Raw genomic sequence first — 22,036 nt, 5'->3', positions numbered from 1 at the left:
TTTAATACGATTTTGAATTTGTATGGGCCGCACAACAACGTTTTGGCAATTGTGTTGCATGTGTAAACGGGAGGTTGTAAAAGGGACTGTAGTAGGCTATGCAAATATGTTCACAAATATTTTTTTCACATTTGAAAGTTGTCTGTGCAAAAGGTAAGTACGGGGGGTGGGCTTCGAATTTCATATTAAATACGTTTTTTTTCAGATTTTAAAGTTGGTGCAATTTGGAATTTGGATTGTCTTGTTTGTCTTGTCTGTGGAAAAGGTAAGTCTCGACCACACGAATTTCGAATTTCATATTAAATACGTTTTTTTTCAGATTTTAAAGTTGGTGCAATTTAGAATTTGGATTGTCTTGTTTGTCTTGTCTGTGGAAAAGGTAAGTCTCGACCACACGAATTTCGAATTTCATATTAAATACGTTTTTTTTTCAGATTTTAAAGTTGGTGCAATTTAGAATTTGGATTGTCTTGTTTGTCTTGTCTGTGGAAAAGGTAAGTCTCGACCACACGAATTTCGAATTTCATATTAAATACGTTTTTTTTCAGATTTTAAAGTTGGTGCAATTTAGAGTTTGGATTGTCTTGTTTGTCTTGTCTGTGGAAAAGGTAAGTCTCGACCACACGAATTTCGAATTTCATATTAAATACGTTTTTTTCAGATTTTAAAGTTGGTTGTCTTGTTTGTCTTGTCTGTGGAAAAGGAGGTGAGGCTTCGCAGTTTTTGGTTTCGTGGAATTAAATATTAAATAAATTTTTTTTTAAGATTTATAACTTGGATTGTTCGATTGATTGTTGTCTTTTGGAATTTGGATTAATTTTAATTTTGCTTTGGATTTGCTTTGGAATAACATTTGCAACCCTATATTGATCAGGATAGAATTCTGAGTCTATATATAATTTTTTGTGGACATGTTAGTCATAGTCCAGTTTAGGTTTTTATGCAAACCCACTTTTCCCCCACTTTTATAAATATGGTATATGTACGAAAGTACTCAAGGAACGTAGAGTGATGGCCCCCGCTTAAAATGGGCTACAAATTCAGTTGAATTTCGGACCATAACCTATTTTTTTTTAAATGTTATATTTACAATAATTACGAATGTATCTATTTGGAAGAAAATTGTGGTTGTGTCTCGACCTTACCTACTTTATTAGGAACCAAAGACTGGACCACACCCACTTTTTAAAATATGTTACATCTACAAAACTACTGGAATTTTGAATATTTAAAAAGCGCCCTACCTTTATGAATAAAAATCAAATGCTGTGATAACCCAACTAAGGTTTTTTGGAAAGAAAAGTTTACCACGTCCCCGAAAACAGGTTACATATTTTATTGAATTGCTCTATATGACTGCATTAGGTTGCAAATTAGTTTTCGAGATCAAGAAAAACTATTTATTTACAAATGAACTTAAATGATGAGGTTCAACGGTTCATCAGCCGTGAAAAGCTAAAACATATAAGTCTCAATAAGCGGGAGAATTCGATTTAACCATTTTTTTTTTATAATTAGATCAAGACAGGGGCATGGACGATAATAAATCCTAAAAGGCGCAAATTGGCAAAAAAATCCGACAAGTCCGTAAGAGAAAAGAAATGTTCCGGACAAAATCTGTTGATAAATTTAAAATCCTTCTCGGTTTGACAATGGACCGAAGAAGTGAGGAATACCTATTTTTGAATTGTCAAGCATAAAGTCGATAAAAGGATGTCGGTAAAACTCATTATATCGGTCCAAAATTGGTTTAAGTTCGAAGAGAGTCATATCGGTGCACACCTTAATTATCCTTAATTAATCCTTGATGCAATTCTTTAAAGTATGTTTTCTTTACTGTTGAAATCCTTGTTACATTTTTCGTTATATTTTTTGTATAACTTTTATCTTAATATTTATAAGTATGTATGTATATAAAATGTATATATTTATATGCTTTATTCATATTTATATTATAAATTAACAACAAAAACAATTGATTGGCGTACGATAGCAAAACTGATGATACTGGTGTGGACAGTAGTAGCGATGATGTTATGTTTTTTTCTCATGTCAGTGGCCAACATTAATCATAACCACACTTTGTTCTTGAACTATATTGATTGTATTGTGGTTGTACTGCTAACACTGCTACCCCGTTCATGGTGGGAACGTTCCATTGAGCTTAAAGTTGTACCACTACCACTTGTTTTCATCGTACTAGTTGGCGCTGTTGGGGGAAAGTGATGATAAGGCTTGTTTCACGTGTGCTACTACTACTACTTGTGCTGGATGGTTGATTTTGACCACTGACATTTGTTGATGTTGTCGATGCTACTGCATTACTATTGTTGGATCCAGAAGTTCCACCTGTGGAAATTTAAGTTTTATTTTAATTTGTGATCGAATTATCTAACTTATTTATATTTTTACAGTGTTTTATTTAACTTGCCTTGGTGTGTGTCAAATTTGGTAACTGATTTTTAAGACGGTTGCAGTTGGCCAATCCAACTATAACTTTGTACACTTTTGAGATTTAGATGACAATACATGAATATGAAACCAAAACATATATGGGTCCATTGTTTCCTATAGCCTCCATATAACGGTACCACCCGACTTCTGGTATTTTGAGGATTTTGTCTTAACTTGGCATTTGGAGTTCTCAATAGTCCAGGAACTTCTCCACTAAAAATTGTGGATGTAGGTCAAGGTTTAATATAGCATTTTATTAGATATTTAACAGTGTAGAATCCATTTTAGGGTCCCGGAACCTTTTATATGAAAAAAATTAAGTTTCAGTGTTTTATTTAGAAATGCACTTAAAACTAAAAAATAATTTGTCGCTTAGCCTCAATACATATATTCTTTCTCATAATAGAATCTCTCAAATAAAACGCTTGCATTTAAATTAGGAATAGTGGCAAAATTAAACGGCAAGCGTTTTATTTGAGAGATTCTATCATGAGAAAGAATATATGTATTGAGGCTAAGCGACAAATTATTTTTTAGTTTTAAGTGCATTTCTAAATAAAGCACTGAAACTTAATTTTTTTAAATTATTTTTTATTTGTATTTACAACATTGAAGAAGAGTGCTAAGCAGATAAATCGAGTTGGTTCAAGTTTTGGGTATCGTAATATTTTTCGAAAATAGGCCATATCGGTCCATTCCTTCCGGTACCTCGCCACAAAAGTTAAAGTTCTCGAATGGAGTCTGATATTGGTTACCATGATACGACCTTTTAGCGGTTTTCGACATTATGATCCCAGCTCCGCTTTCATATGCAATTTCTCGTTATGATTTACTAATACTTTTCCTTTTGGCATCGTTTCGCTTAAAGGGATCATACGACGAGGATGGTGTAACCTGGACCGCAGAATTAGCTGATAAATGGGCATATGTTGATTGTTGTGCTTTTGTTGCTGCTGTCAGAGACTTGGCAACATGTAAGGGAGAATGTTCGTTTGCTTTACGCGTATTCATAAGTCGAAATTCACGATCAATTAAATATGAACGAGCAACATCGACAATTTCTAATGAATCTTCTACCACGGGTAGTTCAGCATCTATTTGTTGTTTGAGTATACGTAAAACTTGATGAAATGATGGTGTATCCGTTGTAATAACAATATCTGGACGTAATAGAATCGAGTGTATAAGCGGTAGAGGGTAACAAGCCAAACGGGTTATAAGACCTGTTAGATGTAAATTGACATAAAGAGTATTGCTGGTGAATGTTTGTAATTTCGACCAAATGGCATTGAGAAAGGGACCTACAAATGAAAAAAAAGAAAATATATTTTAGATTTTATATAGAAATTTACAAATCGCAATAGAAATCGTTCTTTCAATCCAATACAAATGACGAACTCCGTTCATCCTGCATAAATTTATGTAAGGTAACATTAGGCAAATGTTTGCTCCAGCGAACGGCAGTGTTCACTTACTGAGAGCAAGTGAGCATAAATTTCAATGCGTTATTTACGCTTACTTGCTCTAAGTAAGTGCACACTTTAGGTCGCTGGAGCAAATATTTGCCCAATGTTACCTTACCTTAAGACTTCTAAAAAGAATTTGGGTGTAGAAGCGGAGGCGCTTATACGATTTTATACCCAAATATGTTTGGACGAAATCAGTTTCGAATTCAGTTTCGATTTAGCACTAACCATCCCTGTGTCTGTCTGGCTGTCAACCAACTAATAGGCCGTTTATATATATCAAGGTTAACCCAGTGGGTCTGGGTTTCAAATGTCATTTCCATTGTATATACTTCAAACAAATCCTCATAAAGAAGGTTAACCCTGCAAAAAACTATAATATAAACGCCGTATAAGTCCAAAATGTTATCCTCATAATATTCTGTCTAATATGGGTCACATAAGTCCACACCTCGAGCGGTTCAAAAGCTTTGTTCTCGTAATATTTTATCCAGACATACAGTGCTGCTCAAAACATTTGCAACTGGAATGACTACTTCACTTTATATATAGTTCTGAGGTAATTTATGGATTTAAAATGCAAATATTTTGGTAGGTTGATTGCTTATTGACACCTTTTTAAAGAGTTAAAAAAGAATTGGCAATAATTGCACTTATTTTACAAACATACACGAAACAAAGCTCGGACTCACTTTTGGTCCTGCTCAAAACATTTGCAACTTAGAAATTTTGATTCAAAATCTGAAGCTATGATTTGTATTTTGATAATATATTGTGGTTTAACCTTTTATTTATTATCAGTACATATCATAAAGGTATTCAGGTAACTAAATAAATTAATATATCCTTTTGAATCCTGTCTCTAAGGATAATTATTAAACACAAAAGTTTTATTAGATATTTAACAGTGTAGAATCCATTTTAGGGTCCCGGAACCTTTTATATGAATTCAGATCACTTAAGCTGATCGGGTCCGATAAAAACACAAAAAATATTTGCAAAAAATTGCTAGTTTTACGTGGTTATACATACGTTTAGTGGCGGTATTATGCCAAAAACCTCTCTTATACGACATCTGTCGTGTGTACGTGGTGCGATATATTATATGTCTGGTTAGTTTTTAAATCCAATAAATACCTAGACCTCATGCCTCTAGTACCATATCTGTCCATAAAAATACATCCAGGTCAATATAAAACACCATCTTCGTTTTAGGTCAACTTTTTTGTATAAGGGGACAAATTCGATTATTATTCGACTTGGTGATCAAGTACATTTTTTCAAGTCATATAACACAAATATTGATTTAAGTCGACGAAAAATACTCGATTTTATAACTCCAAAATAAATTCCATAAATTTTTTGCAAAATTTATATGAAAAATGGAAACTTTCCTAGAAATTACTGTTTTCCTAAAATTTGCCCATATTGGTACACCCGTATCTATGGTATATATCAGAGGGTTTTGTATAGATTTATCGATGTAAACCCTTTATTTAACGTCTGTTGATGTCCTCTGAGGGATCTGCTTAATAATTCGCATCATTATTTGATTATCCCCTGCAGTAGATCTAGTTGTACATTCACCTCCTTCCCATCCTATCGCAATTTTAGTACTTTTTACGCGGTATACACATCAATTTAGATATTGTCATGTTTTTATATTTATTTCTGGACTGTGTTGGATCCACAATTTTCAGAAATAATAATTTTTCATATCTTTGATACAAATTTCGGACCATAACTTTTGTTTTTATTAAAAAATTAGAAATGTCTTGTTTTCGGCATACTTGCCTGTCAAAATTAAACATAGGCGGCATAGAATGTATTTCTCATGAAAGCTTTTTGCCCCCTTCTTTTGATTAAAAACCATCTTATTCCAAACAATACAAAAAACTCAACAAAATTTGGTATGGGGGACGGTTTCACATCAGAATAGATCGCTATTCTTATTGGCAATGATCGTGAAATATTTAGCGGATGAAATGGACCAAAAATATAATATTTATCCAATTTTGTAGCGGCTCTATAGGTCGCAATAATAGCCTTGACTTACTTGTTTGTTTGTAGTGTAATCGTAAACACGCTAGAGGTCTCAATTGTAGCTCAATAGTCACGAAATTTTGCACGAGGTAAGAGTTTAGGTAAAAGAAAATGCCTATAATTTTGCATGATGATCTGATATTATTTAGCGGGTGACATAGACCATTACTTTCGTTACATATGGAAAAATTACTACTGACCTTTCCCTACATCGGAACACTCCTTCGGGTGACTTTTCAGATGTCATTTGTGCTATCTACATGTTCAGAGAAAAGTTTGCAGGAGTTACGTTCGGCGTTTCTTAATATTTTGTTGTATTCTTTTAATTTGTTGGTTGTTCTCCCAACAGAATACAGCTGCCTTCTTGCATTATGCCCTGTTATAAAGGCTTCGGACGTCGTTGCCTTGCCATTGAGGGTTTTTCTCTGGCATCCAGGGTTTTTCGTAGCCAGGCTTCCTTTCTCGAAGGGGACAGCCTTCTTCAAATGACTTTGCTAGTGCCTTGGTTACTTTGTTAACTTTTATATCTATATCCTCCTTACTTAGGCAAACCTCATCTTCTTGCCATTTTTTCCATTTCATTCCTTAAAATAATTTTTATTTTTCAGATGGCTCCTTTAAAAAAATGCTGTATTCCCACATGTGGGAATAGACAATTAGGCAATAGGGAAATTAATAAATTAAAAAAAAAAACCCTTTGTACGAACCACCCAACAATAATATAAAATATCATAAGGTTCTACAACACTGGGTTCCTTTATTGGTTAATAAGTATGGTTTACTGCAAGACACTTTAAAGTTTATATGCAGCAAACATTTTCATCCAGACGATGAATGCGGGGCAAATAGAGTTTTCCGTGTCTCCAAACCAACTTTCCACTTACCCCCACCCATAACCTCTCAAGATGAAGTTATGGGAAATAATTTACTTCAAGAACCCATAACCTCTCAAGATGAAGTTATGGGAAATAATTTACTTCAAGAACCCATAACCTCTCAAGATGAAGTTATGGGAAATGATAGTTCACATGAAGAACCCATAACCTCTCAAGATGAAGTTATGGGAAATGATAGTTCACATGAAGAACTCATAACCTCTCAAAATGAAGTAATGGGAGATCATGTGATTTATATAGTTGAAGAAGAACAACTTCATTTAGATAATAATATGGAACTGAACATTGGAGATGTCATAGACATTGTACCAATTGTTCACCGTGATCCTCATGAGGAGGATAATAATGAAATAGATGAAGCCCAGGAAAATCCTGATAATCGGGAACAACTTGTCATAGACATTGAACCAATTGTTCACCGTGATCCTCATGAGGAGGATAATAATGAAATAGATGAAGCCCAGGAAAATCCTGATAATCGGGAACAACTTGTCATAGACATTGAACCAATTGTTCACCGTGATCCTCATGAGGAGGATAATAATGAAATAGATGAAGCCCAGGAAAATCCTGATAATCGGGAACAACTCCCAATACTTATGAGAAAGGTACTTGCTTCCAAATTTGAATATGAATATTCAAGGGTATCCAACAATAATGGAAGACCCCCTGCAGACGTTATAGAATCACTATACCCGAATTCTCCTGTAGGGTTCGATAACGACACAACTGCAACTTTGTAGAGAATATTTAGTGAAATGTCTGTGGAAGAAAGGCTGTGTATACTAACTTTCGATGCAACAGATTACTACTGTAACAGAATCAAACACTGTGCCTATTTTTTTATATTACACAGTCTTTCCTACGATTGGCAACTTCTAGTGGCAGTTAAAATTTTTAACGGTAGAATTTTAGAAGAGGAACTCCGTAATACTTTACGTGAAGTTTATGATGCCGCTAGAAATATAAACGCCACAATAGTCGGCAATATATGTGATGCACATGATGGCCATCGCAAGATGGCGTTACCAACATTTGATCAATTTGTGCAAGGGTATACAATACCTATTGTATTTGATTTAATGCATTTCTTATGCAATATCACTCGTTTGTTTATAAATGATAACATTTACTGTAATACATACCGGACATCTTACCGTTATGTAACACGTGCATATCCTATCAAGGTTCCACTTATAGGATGCAAATATCAGTTCGAAATATTCAAAATTGAAACATACGCAAGAGTATTTAATGAATACATTTTAAATAAATTAGACAACTCAACTGCACGACGACACGCTGCAACAAGAGAATTTATTAGAGGTATGATACCTTTAGTACAATTATTACACCATGAACAAATGTATTCTTTTGAGCGTAAAAAGCTCATTATACAGACATTTATAGCCTTTATAAATAATTTGCAAAATCCATTGTTTAGACTGATGTCTATAACATTACAAAATATTCTTTTCATATTAGAAAGATATGGAAATATCTCAATAAAAAGCTTACCACACATCACTATGTGGAAGCTTTCCTTTACAATTTTAGACTAAAATATCTACGTAAACCAACTGATGAAGATGTATTATATATGAAAAAGAGATCAGATGCTGCAATAATTGCCACAAATAGTTTAGATCAGACATTTATTTGGAGTGATGCATTTCATAACAATTTACCTTCAAGCAACTGTATTTAAATTTAGTCACCATTGCAATATACAATTTCAATAAAAAGAATGCCAAAAAGAGAAATATATACAATTTCAATAAAAAGAATGCCAAAAAAGAGAAATATATACCATTTCAATAAAAAATTGGCAAAAAATAAAAGAAATATATACCATTTCAATAAAAAATTGGCAAAAAAATATATATATATACCATTCCAATAAAAAGAATTCAAACAGAGAAATATAAAATGGTAATAAAAAATGGCAAAAAATAAATAACAAGAAAAAAAGAAATATACAATTTTAATGAAAGAAATGCCAAAAATGAAAAATATGCAATTGCAATAAAATAATTAATAAATAATAATTAAATAAAATCCAGCGGATTTTGAACTACGATTTAATTGACGTATATACTATGGAATTGAATTGACATTAGAAATCGAGTGGATTTATAATTCTAAACGTACTATTACTTCCTTTATGATGATTTACATTTTACTTCTAAGTCTAAACGTACTATTACTTCCTTTATGATGATTTACATTTTACTAAATTTACATTTTACTTGCAAAAGAGAATAACAACTTCTTAATCTCCGAGAAAGTTCTTGCTGATAGACTTAGCGTATCATCGTCGCCTCAAAGGATAAACAACAATATATGCCTCCTGTAAGGGTCAACGATTGACAGAATTCTGGGCAGAACAGCGTAAAGGTCGTGCAGGCCGTACTGGACCAGGGGTAAAGTTTTAAATAAAAGTCTTTCCTGAATATTTCATAGACCTGTTATCGTTTATTTAGTGAAAAACAATATAGCTCCTTTGAACCATATCCCACACCGGAAATCTTTCGTGTACCCCTTGATTCGATTCTCCGGATGAAGAGAGTATTGAACAGACCATTTTGGGACTAAAACAACATGTAATTATTTTGATATGTATATATTTTTTTAAAATAATGTATTTGTTTATAATAACACTCACTTGAATCTAGAACACCTTTACTCCGGATGAAAAAAATAACGGCCCTGGGAAAGTCTCCTGTTGAAATAACAATTGGTAAAATGTTATTAATGGGTTGTGTATTTCCTGATGTAGAGAAGATTTTAACATTGGCCGCTGTGATGAGCGTACAAAATCCTTTTACAAATCGTGCCTACACTGATCCAAAATGTGAGGTGAGGTTGATTTTATTTTACATCTACATTTTAGGACGTTTTTATTAATTTGTTTTGTTTTAATAGGAAGCCCGTGCTTTTCTTGAATCAGATCAAGGCGATATATTTACTTTGTTAAGAGCCTATCATTAATGGTTGTTAATAAAGTGGGAAAAAAAGAGAGAGAGCACACGTAAATGGTGTCATAAACTGGGCATTGAAGAACAGAGGTAAGGCATTGTTATTATGTATGTGCAGTACATCAATTACCACCCTTCGTCGAAATGATCCTTTGTCGTTAATTTAAAGAATGACAGATTTCTGTTAAAAGAGTTTCTCTTTTTTTCCTTCCCTCCATTTGTAGATTCTATTAAATCACCAAATTGCGCAATCAATTTCAAAACATTTTAGAATCCTGCAACATGACTGCCATGAAATCGAATGACGATAATTTAACAAGCTCAGAAAGAGCTAAGCGACATTGTGAAGTTCGTATGTTAAAGGCAATAAAACGTAAACAAAAATATCAAGAACCAAAAAAGCGGAAAATTCTAAAACATCATAGCCACGATGCCGAAGAAGATTTCGATGATGCTGACGATGATATTAGAGATGTCGATTTTCGTTTATATAATGATGCTGCTAAATAACAGCCCCTGAGTGAGGCACATCAGGTGTTGTGCTATCAGTAAGTTGTAATGTCTGAAAAGAGACAAACAAATCTTTGTGTTTTTTATAGAAATCTCTTGGAAACCGCTAAACCCTATCTAATGAATTGTATTCGAATGCCTGCTGCCCAATGCAAAACTGATTGTGTGTACCCGCCCTAAAGACAATTCGACGCCGACTACTATTTGACAGACTTTGCGCAAATTGTTGTTTACATTTTAATTATAGGTACTTTAATCAACTATTACAATTATCGTACAGAAAAAGAATTTTTCGAATTTGTTTAAATGGCGGAAACAGCAGCAGATAAAAAAAGTTTGGCCATAATAAGGGATCCAAATACTGTTCAAAATCGTATATTTATTGGAAACTTACCTGTATGTACTCGCGAAGAATTGGAAAGTATTTGCCTCCCATACGCAAAAGTTTTGGGATCATTAGTTCAGAAAAATTTTGGATTTGTTCAATTCGAGTCGGAGGAAGTAGCGAATAAAGTGGCTAAATCATTAAATAAATCCACTTTCAAAGGTAATACCATCACAGTGCGCAATGCTAATCAGAAGAAACCAGGGAAACAGCAACAACAGGCAGGCAATAAAGCGAATACAGGAACAACAGGGACGACAAATTCCGGACAGGGAAATAATGCGTCTGGAGGAAATTGGAATCAAAATCAACAGAATACCGATACGGGGGGTGGAGATGATGATAACGGTTACAACGGCGGATATAATGACTGTGAGATTATTGTTGTGGATCGAAAAAATACGTATGTATCCCAACATTTTTTATTGATATTTAGGGAAAGATTCACTGAATTGTTTATAATTTTGTTTGATCTTTCTCAAAACAGAAAATATGCTGAAATGATAGAGGAACGACTAAAAAGACTAAATTTGCGGGTTGATGTTTTATTCCCAAACGAAGATGTCCCGCTGGGTAAAGTGGTATGTAGGACTAATGCAAATATAATTGATGACTGAGCAATTAATATTGAAATTTTAATATGCATTACACAGCTTTCTAATATAGCATCACGTGGCTGTTTGTATGCTATTTTAGTAACTAATCAGCATGAGGAACATAATAGTATAACGGTTAATATTTTATATGGCCAACCGGCAGAACATCGCAACATGCCGGTAGATGATGCAATTTCTTTGATGGCAGAAGATTTTCGAAGAAAAATGATGCGTGACAAAAATTCCGGAGTTGCACAAGCAAATCAAAATCTCGTTGGTAATCTTCCAAATCCTGTACCAATAATACCGGCATTGGCAGCAGCCCCCAATTATATTGCGCCCCCATTAAAAGAAAGACACCCCGATGCCATACAAACGCTTTTAAATCTTTTGGCCGGCAATATGCCCCTAACGGTATTACAATACGATCGAATAATTAAATATTTACAAGATAGACGCCTATTACAACTTAAAGTAGAGTTGGGAGATGCAGAAGATGAGTCGCTCAATCAGGGTACTCCAGACCCTGAAATTGAGTTGCAAAAGAAAATACTGAATATCCTCAATAAGCCATCAGTGGCAGAAACCCATTATGATTTAATGTACCCAAGTCTAGATGCAGTTAAGAATGATATACGTCTCTTGGCATTGCTTAAGGATATACGTGTTCAGAAAGCAATAGATTCATTGATGGACAGCAGTTTGGTGCCAACTATTGAGGGTCTCATGAAATTCTAAATATTTGCGTATGAAAGAAACACAATTTTTTGGATTAGCATTTATAATTATGTATCTCTATAACAAAACAAGCGAAATAAATGTATTTAGTTTTTACATTTAAGGCCACGATTGTTTAGCCTCATTGCCAGGATATTTGCCACGGTATTTTAGACCTGTAACCAAAGTGGAGCTCTTGGGGAATGCTGTTTGGCCGTTGAATTTTGTATCGGTTTCCGAATTGAACCTCAAGTAATCGTATTGAATGTGTAGATTTTCGGGAAGTTCCATTGTCCTCAATGCATCTAGAGGAACGGTGGTGTTTACAGATGTCTCGTAGAATTTAATTACATCACCTTAAAGAATTAGAAAAGGAAGTGTAAGTTGAGTTATAAATCCCATTATTTTGTTACTACTGAAATACGCACCAACGGTCTTTATTTCATAGATCTGTGAATTTGGTACGCTGTGTTTGAATTCGGCAAAGCAAGCTTCCAAAAATTTAAATTTATCTTCCAATGACTTGAGCTGATAATCTGGTTTATTAGAAATCTGCAAAGACCCACAAATGGCTCGGACTTTTTCAGCAGCATCAGCCGGTGCACTATATGGCTTATGGGGTCTCAAAAATCTATAAGAAAAGACTTTTAAAAAAATGTTCACTTTATGAATGGATCGTCATTTCACCCTTTTGCAGCTATTGATTGACCCAAGGCATCAATCTGACTTGTTTTTGGTTTGGTTGAATAACATTTTTGTTCGGCACCCTGAAATTTGTAATAATATTATGAAAACATTTTGCACAACTAGTTTTGCGCGATATTACATACAATTTTGCGCAACAGACTGACACAGGTTTTATTCAGATTTCTGTACATTTTATCTTAATATTTAGAATAATTGTTTAAAATTATTCCTCACATACGAACTAGAGTAATGTGGTCAATAAACAAAACTTCATTGCTGGATATAACAAAAAATAACGGCGTTAATTTTGCCAGTAAAGAGAGCATGGTTGCCATAAGATTCGCAAAGTCCCGGTCTACAGAAATGGCACAATGGTTTCATTTTCTTAGTCCCGGTCCACACTAGAGTGAATTTCATTAAAAAATTTCATGAAATTAGGTGTTCTTAGGTCGAATTCCCCACTACAGCAATTTCATGATTTTACTCTACTATGGAACTCGATCTAGAAACGCATTATTTCATGTCAAAATTTCAGTGAAACTACTCTAGTGTGGCCCGGGACTTATGAAATTATACGTTCTTAAGGCCACGGCACATACAGTCCGTTGAGCGTCGCGTTACAACAACTACATGAAAACTTCAAGAACAAACTTGGCATCACTTACACTTTTTTCGTGTGGTTGCTGTTTAATGACAATGAAATGTCATTTTCGTTTTCTTGTGTCACTATTGAGGATATTGTTAATGCAATCAATAAAATAAAATCTAAATCGGTTGGCGTTGATAAAATTTCCATTGAATTTCTAAAATTAATTTTTCCTCATATCTCTCATTTGATGTTGGATTTAATGAATACAATTTTGACTACCTCGGAGTTTCCTGGGTCTTGGAAACTAGCCCGAGTAATACCGATTCCGAAATCATCTAATGTTCGAGGTCCTGAAGACTTGAGGCCAATTTCCGTGCTTCCAGTTTTGTCAAAAATCTGTGAGCATCTTTTGAAGGATCAGATTCTGATGCATACTAGGACAAAAATATTTGAAGGACAACATGCATTTCGCACTGGCCATAGTACGACATCACTTCTTTTGCATTTGACTGAATCTATTAGACAACACCTAAATAGTAAAAGAGCTAGTACACTAGTTTCTTTAGATATTTCCAAGGCTTTCAACTCGATTTCTTATAATATTTTAATAAAGAAACTAAAAAATAACTTCAACTTCTCTTTTTCGGCCTGTAGGTTGATAATGTCGTTTGTTGTTGGTAGATCTCAATTTGTTGAGATGGATGGTGTCTGTTCTAGCACTGTATCCCTTGCTTCTGGTGTTCCTCAAGGTTCAGTCCTGGGTCCCTTACTCTTCACTCTCTATGTTAATGATTTATCAGAATGCATCAATCCTAATGTGTGCTCTTTATTTATTTTTGCTGATGATGTAATGCTGGTTTTTCACTCGGAGCTGGATGATACGGGCTATTTAGAAAGAAATATAAATTGTTGCTTGTCTGATATATTGAGATGGACAAATCGAAACTCATTACATATAAACCCTTTGAAAACAAAAGCCATTATATTTGGTTCTCATTCATATGATATTAGCATTATGATAGGGAATTCAAGAGTGGATATTGTTGATAGGCATAAATGTTTAGGTGTCATTATGGACAACAAATTAGATTTCGGTTTCCATATCGACAGTTTGCAAAGTAAAATATATCTTATTCTACGGAGATTGTACACTACGGGTATTTACTTGCCCTTACGGGTAAGGGTTAAACTTGCCCATGCACTTTTAATGCCACACATGGTATAAGTAAACCATGATGCCACATGTATTATACGCACTTGAGATCATATCTGGTACAACTGAGCAGAATCTTACTAAATTACAGCACGTTCTGAACACAATAGTAAGATTTGTCTACAATGTTCGAATTCGGGAGCATATATCTGGGTTTGTATTAAGATTTCTAGGCTCTTCGTTTAGTAGATATGTAGACTTGAGGAATATTTTGTTTTTTTACAAAACTATTAAATCCGGTTCGCCTCATTCGTTGTGTAATTTATTTACGTTTCGTCACTCAATTAGGAATATACAAATTAATATTCCTCTGATTCATAACTCTTATTATGAAAATTCTTTTGTTGTACGCATTGCAAGGTCTTGGAACTATCTTCCTCTTACATTACGTGTTTTTTCGCATACTAATAATGCTTTTCGTTTGAAATTGTGTCGTCACTTTTCCTCGAACTAGGATTTTCTATTATTTATTTATGTAATTTTAATGCATCTGTTGCTAATGGGCCATTTATGCTATAATACAAAATATAGTCTGTAAAGGAAATATGGCTGGGGAGCCGATACCACTAATCGTGAGATTAATTTAGTTACGTTATCAGGTTTATTTACTATGTAATACATTATCTGGCCACAAAGGCTTCTGTATTACGAATAATGAAATAAAATAAATAAAAATAAAAAATAATGTCGAAACGAAATGTCAAAAATGAAGCCAGGCGAAGAATTCAAAAGTTCAACAATTTTCAACTTTGTGGCCTGATGCCTCGCTTCGTTGTGGTTTGTCCTATTGAAAACAGTACAATTTCATTTTTGCGCTTTGAAGCGAAGCGGAAAAAATAAGCAACAAAAATCCATTGTGTTCTCGCCTTTAAGGCCTGCGTACATAAGCCGCCTTGGCTGGTTGCCTTGCTTTCCTGCTTCATTTCTGACATAATAAAAATAAAAGAATAAAGAAGGCCGAGCAATTTTCGAACTGGGTTGCCCTTTTCTTTTTTATTATCAGAAGTAAGCAAGGTAAGCAGGCAAGGCAGTTTATGTACGCAGGCCTTTAGATCGAGTTCCATAGTCCCGGTCCACACTAGAGTGATTTCATTGAAAAAATTGCATTGATTTATGCGTCTCTAGATCGACTTCCATAGTAGAGTAAAATCATAAAATTTCATGAAATTTTCTAATGAAATTCACGCTAGTGTGGACCGGGACATACACTAGCGCTGTTTCAACATGGCGACTTCGAGTTTATAGGTGAGGGGTATGAGGTAGTGAAACCGCTGTACATGGTTTGCGATGGTGTCTCTTCCTATTGTTCATTTCAAGAAACTCGCTAGTGCGTTCTTAAGGCTATATCACACCATATGTTTTTCACATGTATGACATAAGCCGGTCTGTATATTAGTATATCCAAAGTGACAACATGCATGTAAAAAAACATATGGTGTAATAAGCCATTACTCTGAGTTTACAGATGACAGGACAGTTGAGTACACGCAGAAATGACACAAAACTTTACTCAAACGTTGGATGAATGTTATCAGATTTACTCTTTTATTATTTTTTAGAAATGACGCCCAACTGGACTGAAACGTTGGATGTGTTTAAGCTGAAAACACATCCAACATTTGTACAATTTCATTTTAAGCTGAAAACACATCCAACGTTTGAGTAAAGTTTTGTGTCTTCTGGTATAAAAGTCCATTTAGACTACGCTGGATTTAGCAATTATCTGGTTTTATTTGACATATGTTGTATGAAAATGACAACTTAAATCCACTGGATTTGCTAAATCCAGCATAGTCTAAATCAGGCATAAAAATAAAGAACAATTGAAACTTGGCAGCACTCTGTCTTTTATTCTTCTACCAGAAATTACACACAACTTTACTCAAACGTTAGATGTGTTTTCAGCTTTACAGCTTAAAGGCCGCGGCACATACGGTACGTTGTGTGACACGTTGCGCGTTAAAAACAACAACCATGTGAAAAATGTGTAAGTGATGCCAAGTTTGTTCTTGAAGTTTTCATGTTGTTGTTGTAACGCGACGCTCAACGCGCCGTATGTGCAGAGGCCTTAAGCCTAAACCCATCCAACGTTTCAGTAAAGTTGGCCGCCATTTCTGATAAAAGAATAAAAGATCAAGGGCAACATTCTTCGAAGTTTACAACTAAAAAACATCAAACGTTTCAAAAAATGCTCTGTTATAGAACCTGCAAGAAGCTTATATTTTTTTTACTACGATAACAGTAAACATTGACATTTTTGAGTAAATGAAAACAAAACTATTTCAAATAACAAAAACACAATAAGACTGAGATGAAACAAAACAAAAACAAAATATGTGAACGGAAAACAAAAAGAAATCGACGATTTTTATTCATAATTTTACACAGTCAAGTTTTGAGTTTTTCACAATCAATACATGTAAACACCTAGTTAATAACCCGGTTACACTTAACCGGATTAACCCAGCGGGTTTAGATTTCAAATGTCAATTCCATAGCGCAAACATCATGGTTTAATAATAAAGGTTAGCTAAAGCTTCCTGTCAATTTAAATTTTTTTTCTTTCGACTGTTCCTATAACGTCAAAACAATATACACAATCTTTGTATGTGTGTGTGATGTTTGAATAATATGCCAACAATTTTAAAAACAATCGAAGTCAATGATTTTCAAATTTGTTTTTAGAACATTTGTTTGGAAGAAATCCTTCAGCTTATTATTGAAACAAACATTTTATCATATCCACAACTCGATTATGTGGAGAAACCTTGGCCCTTCATTCATTTTTCGCGTTTTTTATAAAATGCTTAAAATTGGTATTTCGTAAACAAACCCACTTGTTGCCTTTTTGTTTACTAATTTTGAAGTATTATGAATTCAGGAAAAACAAGGGTTCTATAGATTTTTTTCATTTAAATCTACCTCTTTACTTATACCATGGCAAACATCAATTAAATCCTCTCTCCTAACCCTGCGTTTACAAATGCCAGTATTGGCAAGACAATAGCAAAAATACAAACCTTTTTCACAAATACATTTACAAATTTTTAAATATGTATAGAGAAAAGTATGAATGTACTGGTGAAAATGGTTTGTAACTTTGCTATTGTCTTGCCAATACTGTCTGTGTGTAAACGCCTAGTAAGGTTTTAATTAGGCATTTCTTCACAGTAGTGCTTGGTTTACATTTACGAAATCCACTTGATTTCAACTGTCAAATCTGGATTTCATTGACGTTTGAGCTATGGAATTGACAGTTGAAATCGAGTGGATTTCGTAAATGTAAACTTAGCATAGGTTTACATATAACTGGATTTAATTAATCTAGTGGGTTTCAATTTCCGAATACATTGCGTATACACGAATAAATCAGCGTAAAGGCGTTTAAATTTCCAAACACATTAGAGCGTTTTGCGGCTTATGCTTCTTCTTTGTGAGGATTTATTTAACGTATACGTAATGTAACTAACATTTGATATTTAGCGTGTTTTCTAAATCCAGTTATATGTAAACATACTATAAATGACGCGCTTTACTAAAACCCACGCGATGTAAATGCGCTACTACAAGAAAGGACAAACTAGCAATCATGTTTGAATTTCAAAGTGTTGACATGACGCCATGGCACAATCATACAGGTACCTGCATCAGCCCAGCTGATGTACTGCGAGCTGTCAAAAACGTTGTTGTAATTGAAAACACAAAAATAAAAAAACAAAAATTTAAAAGAAAAATTGTGAATTTTTGGTGGAATTTTGTAATAATGCGATTATTAATACCAGCCTAACAAAATTTTGTTGAAAAAATTGTGTGAATCGCTTTATTTTTGGAAAACATTTTTGACATTTCGCAGTACTGAACTGGTTTTTGTTGTAGTTGTCGGCTGATGCATCTACCTGTAGTGGGATTCTGTAACTCATTTTTGCTGTTACCGACAAAAATCGGTAAAATTAAATCGCAAAATTATGTCTAAAAACATAAAGAAAAGTTGGCATCACTGTTTGTGTCGGTAGAGGCTAGCGACTACTTCTTATTCATCGTTAACTTACCGAAAATTTTCGTTAATTATCGAAATTATAAGCATTTTAATTTTACCGACAATTATCGATAACAGCAAAAATGAGTTACAGAATCCCACTACTGGTGATTGTGCCATGCATGACGCTGACAGATCAACAATGAACAAAGCCACTAGCTCATAAAATATTTACGGCGTCAAGGTTTCTAAAGTTTGATCATTTTGGTAACAGTTCAATCTGTTTATAAAAAAAATTAATGGATGGAATCCGATAGTCAAGCAGAAAATATGATACAGGGTAAGAATATATAAAGTTTTAAGCTTTTCTTAATGTAATATCTTCATGTTTTGCGAATAGATGCAGATGCAAACATGGGTATTCGTCGTTCCCAACGTTTGCTAGAGAAACGTAAGATTGCACAAACGACGTCAGGAGTAGTGAATTTAAATCAAAATATACAACAATTAAATATTTTTCCGAAGAATACTACTCGTTCTAAACGTGGAAGACCAAAAACCATTCCAACGACACAATCATTATTTTCTCCTACTGAAATAAGAGAAGATGAAGAGAGTTACGCTCCGTTTAATCTTAAGCAAAATTCAGTTACATCTTTGAAGACGGATGAACTATCAAGTCGGGATAAAACTGTTCAAACAAAACAAGGAGGAAAGTCAACAGTTACGTGCAGAAGGCGTATAGGTTATACGATTGGCGGGACGTCTGTAAATGTAACGAATACTTCGACTGAAAAAAATAGTTATTCCATAGAAGAAACTCAATTAATTAAACCAAACGGCAAATTAAAAATAGAGAATCCTGAACAAAGCGATAACGTATCAGAGGAATTGTCAGTAATTAAAACTGAAAAAAATTCAGCCCAAAAGCCTGGGTAATCTAATAAATGGATATTATTGTTTATGCTAATTACAAAATTTTTGCATTTCAGTATTTCTACTTCATTTTGCGCCAAAAAGGAAGAAGAAAGTACAATTATTACAGAGAAACGTAAAGGAAGGAAGGTCCAAGCTAAAAGGGAACCAAATTTTCATCAGAAATTAAACAATGTACCTCTAGATTTGTTGGATAAGAAATCTAAAGAGTCACTACTGAAAACCTCTGGAGTTGCCTGTGAAACGAGCAAACCGCCTTTGGCATCATCTCGAAGAAACATAAAAAGAACAAATGAAAATATAAACCCCAAGTCAGGAACTGTGGATACAGAAAAACTTCCATGTAAATATTTGAAGAAAGAGGAGAAACCCCCAATGGACGTTTTAATTAAAGCTGAAGATTTATCAGGTATAAATATCAGGTGAGACAAAGTAGATTTATATATAACGATGTTTCTTTTTTAAAGGTTAGAACACAAGCCTGAATTTTTGTAAAGGAATAAAGGAATCAAAAATCGCTTTTGAATTAGGTAGTACCTGGTCCTTATTTAAGAGGAGTCATATTTCATTGTGTTTGCATCTTAATGGTAGAATGCGATTTTGGATTTCTTTATTCCTTTACAAAAATTCAGGCTTGAAAAAGCATTACTTACTTTCTCATTGTGTTCTCACCTTAACAGATCAATATTATGTACACTAATAAAATTGCATTTTCCTATTTTATTAAGAAAGGGTCGTTTTTATATTTTATTGACTTTGACGAGCTAAACCAATCTTGTAAATAGTTACTGGGCAACATGTCTTAATAAAGGCCAAAACTCAATGGATTTTCTTGCTTGCGTCGCATCATATCTTGTCGAAGAATTAAAGCTAGAAACACATGACTTTTGCTGTTTGCTTCACGCTCAATTTCATGTAAATGAGCAAAGGCCATGTACTACCTAATACAAATGCGATCTTGGATTTCTTTATTCTTTTATAGAAATTGAGGCTTGGATAAGCATACATTTCTCATTGTGTTCTCACCTTAAAGGTAAAAAACAATGACTTTTGTTGCTTGCTTCACGCCCAATTTCATGTAAATGAATAAAAAACAGGTTCTATCTAATTCAAATGCAATTTTGGATTTCTTTATTCCTTTACACAAATTCAGGCTTGGATAAGCATGAATTTCTCATTGTGTTCTCACATTTATGGTTTATGTTTTCTTAAAAAACTTACATTATTTCCAACTTTTACCAAGGTTTTCTTCTTTTCTAGTAATTGCTCCTTGCCACCTACAAAACTGCTAAAAACATCACCTAAAAACAAACAGAAGAGATCTAAAAGAGGTAATCGACCGCCAAAATCTCAAACTAAAAATTCTGAAGAGACTAAACAAACAACATATAAAAACTATAGTCTTAAAAATGAATATCCTCGTTTTATGCATCTACAACCGAAGACGTTAACTAGCTTTTATCAACCCAATTTTAAATACGAACTACCGCCGGAAGCTCTACTTAATCAGGGAAATCGAGTGTTTTCACAGCCATCAATGTTGCCGCATATATATCCACCACATTTTAAACATCAACTACCACCAGAAGCTATTCACAATCAGACATTTCTCATTCAGCCTCCAAATATAATAACACCCGAGGAAACGCAAACATTAGATGTACAAGATTCATCTTCAATGTCATCTCCTTCATTGACTGAATCATTACGTGGTATTTTAAATACAGATGATATAAAGCAAACAAAAAAGCCCAGATATCGTTTATACGACTATCACATAGATGCCTTGGCAGTGACCTTAAACTTGCCAGTAAATTATTTGCGTAATTTATTGGAAAAAATAATTACAATGTCACCAAATGCATTGCAAAAAATTAGTGCAGCTTTGAGTAAACCCTTTGTAAAGGACCACGATCTGTTTGAGCGGGATACACCGCCGTCTAATTGCTCATCTGAAAATGAAGTTATTCTGAGTAGCCAAAAAGAAAATTAGCAATAAAAATACATAAAAAATACATTATGTGTATAAAACCATGTTTATATTATAGCCTTTTGCAGGGTTAACCTTCTTTATGAGGATTTATTTGAAATATAAGCAATGGAATTGAGATTTGAAACCCAGTCGGTTTGTTAAATCCGGTTATATATAAACGTACTAAAGAATATATTGGTAACTATCCAGGTTTAACACAAATTTAAGTAATGATCAAGGCATATCGACCTGGTAGTGGCATCGACATATTTGTAGTATGTTATTTCAACATTTTCTTTATGTTGTTGGGGAAATTACAACAAAAATAATTTTTTATGAAGGGATTTGACACTTCATATTCGCTGGTGTGATACCACTACCTTAGTAATTGTGCCATGGTAAGGATACAATTTGCATAAATGTGTTTATATATGCTTATATTTCTATAAGCTATTACATTATGGGCGCCACCAGGGATAACGATCTTGGCGCGATGTGGCTTAAGGCCTGGGTACATAAGCTGCTTTGCCTGGTTGCCTTGCGTTCCTGCTTCATTTTTTGACATAATAAAAATAAAAGAATAAAGGAGGCCGAGCAAATTTCGAACTGGGTTGCCCT

The 22,036-nt window shown here is 33.9% G+C and overlaps 3 protein-coding genes across 3 annotated transcripts; 2 read left to right on the top strand and 1 right to left on the bottom strand.

The window, feature by feature from the left end:
- The first annotated feature begins 10,061 nt into the window (after positions 1–10,061).
- Positions 10,062–12,169, top strand: Neos (nuclear receptor coactivator protein neosin). The gene is made up of 4 exons (XM_073984842.1): positions 10,062–10,385; positions 10,437–11,135; positions 11,220–11,313; positions 11,386–12,169. The coding sequence occupies exons 2-4, from the start codon at positions 10,654–10,656 to the stop codon at positions 12,064–12,066; spliced, it is 1,257 nt and encodes a 418-aa protein (XP_073840943.1). The 5' UTR covers positions 10,062–10,385; positions 10,437–10,653; the 3' UTR covers positions 12,067–12,169.
- On the bottom strand, positions 12,143–13,013 carry mRpL50 (mitochondrial ribosomal protein L50). The gene is made up of 4 exons (XM_073984844.1): positions 12,876–13,013; positions 12,733–12,812; positions 12,474–12,676; positions 12,143–12,401 (listed from the first exon to the last, which is right to left on the bottom strand). The coding sequence occupies exons 1-4, from the start codon at positions 12,921–12,923 to the stop codon at positions 12,166–12,168; spliced, it is 567 nt and encodes a 188-aa protein (XP_073840945.1). The 5' UTR covers positions 12,924–13,013; the 3' UTR covers positions 12,143–12,165.
- A 5,597-nt stretch (positions 13,014–18,610) lies between these two features.
- On the top strand, positions 18,611–21,461 carry mei-P22 (meiotic P22). The gene is made up of 4 exons (XM_073983639.1): positions 18,611–18,850; positions 18,911–19,445; positions 19,503–19,868; positions 20,707–21,461. Exons 1-4 carry the CDS (start codon positions 18,814–18,816, stop codon positions 21,437–21,439), a joined length of 1,671 nt encoding a protein of 556 aa, XP_073839740.1. The 5' UTR covers positions 18,611–18,813; the 3' UTR covers positions 21,440–21,461.
- The last annotated feature ends 575 nt before the right edge of the window (positions 21,462–22,036 follow it).

The sequence above is a fragment of the Musca autumnalis genome, unplaced genomic scaffold, assembly GCF_047663935.1.
Source record: "Musca autumnalis isolate F117 unplaced genomic scaffold, ASM4766393v1 scaffold_4, whole genome shotgun sequence".
NCBI classification, from domain to species: domain Eukaryota; kingdom Metazoa; phylum Arthropoda; class Insecta; order Diptera; family Muscidae; genus Musca; species Musca autumnalis.
This window is presented reverse-complemented; position numbering and strand designations above follow the sequence as displayed.

Excerpts from the sequence above, each read along its gene's own strand:
- Neos (XM_073984842.1), top strand. The coding sequence starts at position 10,654 with ATGGCGGAAACAGCAGCAGATAAAAAAAGTTTGGCCATAATAAGGGAT. Across the intron at positions 11,136-11,219 it reads GTTGTGGATCGAAAAAATAC|AAAATATGCTGAAATGATAG; the intron begins GTATGTATCCCA and ends TTCTCAAAACAG. Across the intron at positions 11,314-11,385 it reads ATGTCCCGCTGGGTAAAGTG|CTTTCTAATATAGCATCACG; the intron begins GTATGTAGGACT and ends TGCATTACACAG.
- mRpL50 (XM_073984844.1), bottom strand. The coding sequence starts at position 12,923 with ATGTACAGAAATCTGAATAAAACCTGTGTCAGTCTGTTGCGCAAAATT. Across the intron at positions 12,813-12,875 it reads TCAGTCTGTTGCGCAAAATT|GGTGCCGAACAAAAATGTTA; the intron begins GTATGTAATATC and ends TACAAATTTCAG. Across the intron at positions 12,677-12,732 it reads CAATCAATAGCTGCAAAAGG|ATTTTTGAGACCCCATAAGC; the intron begins GTGAAATGACGA and ends CTTTTCTTATAG.
- mei-P22 (XM_073983639.1), top strand. The coding sequence starts at position 18,814 with ATGGAATCCGATAGTCAAGCAGAAAATATGATACAGG. Across the intron at positions 18,851-18,910 it reads AGCAGAAAATATGATACAGG|ATGCAGATGCAAACATGGGT; the intron begins GTAAGAATATAT and ends TTTTGCGAATAG. Across the intron at positions 19,869-20,706 it reads TTATCAGGTATAAATATCAG|TAATTGCTCCTTGCCACCTA; the intron begins GTGAGACAAAGT and ends CTTCTTTTCTAG.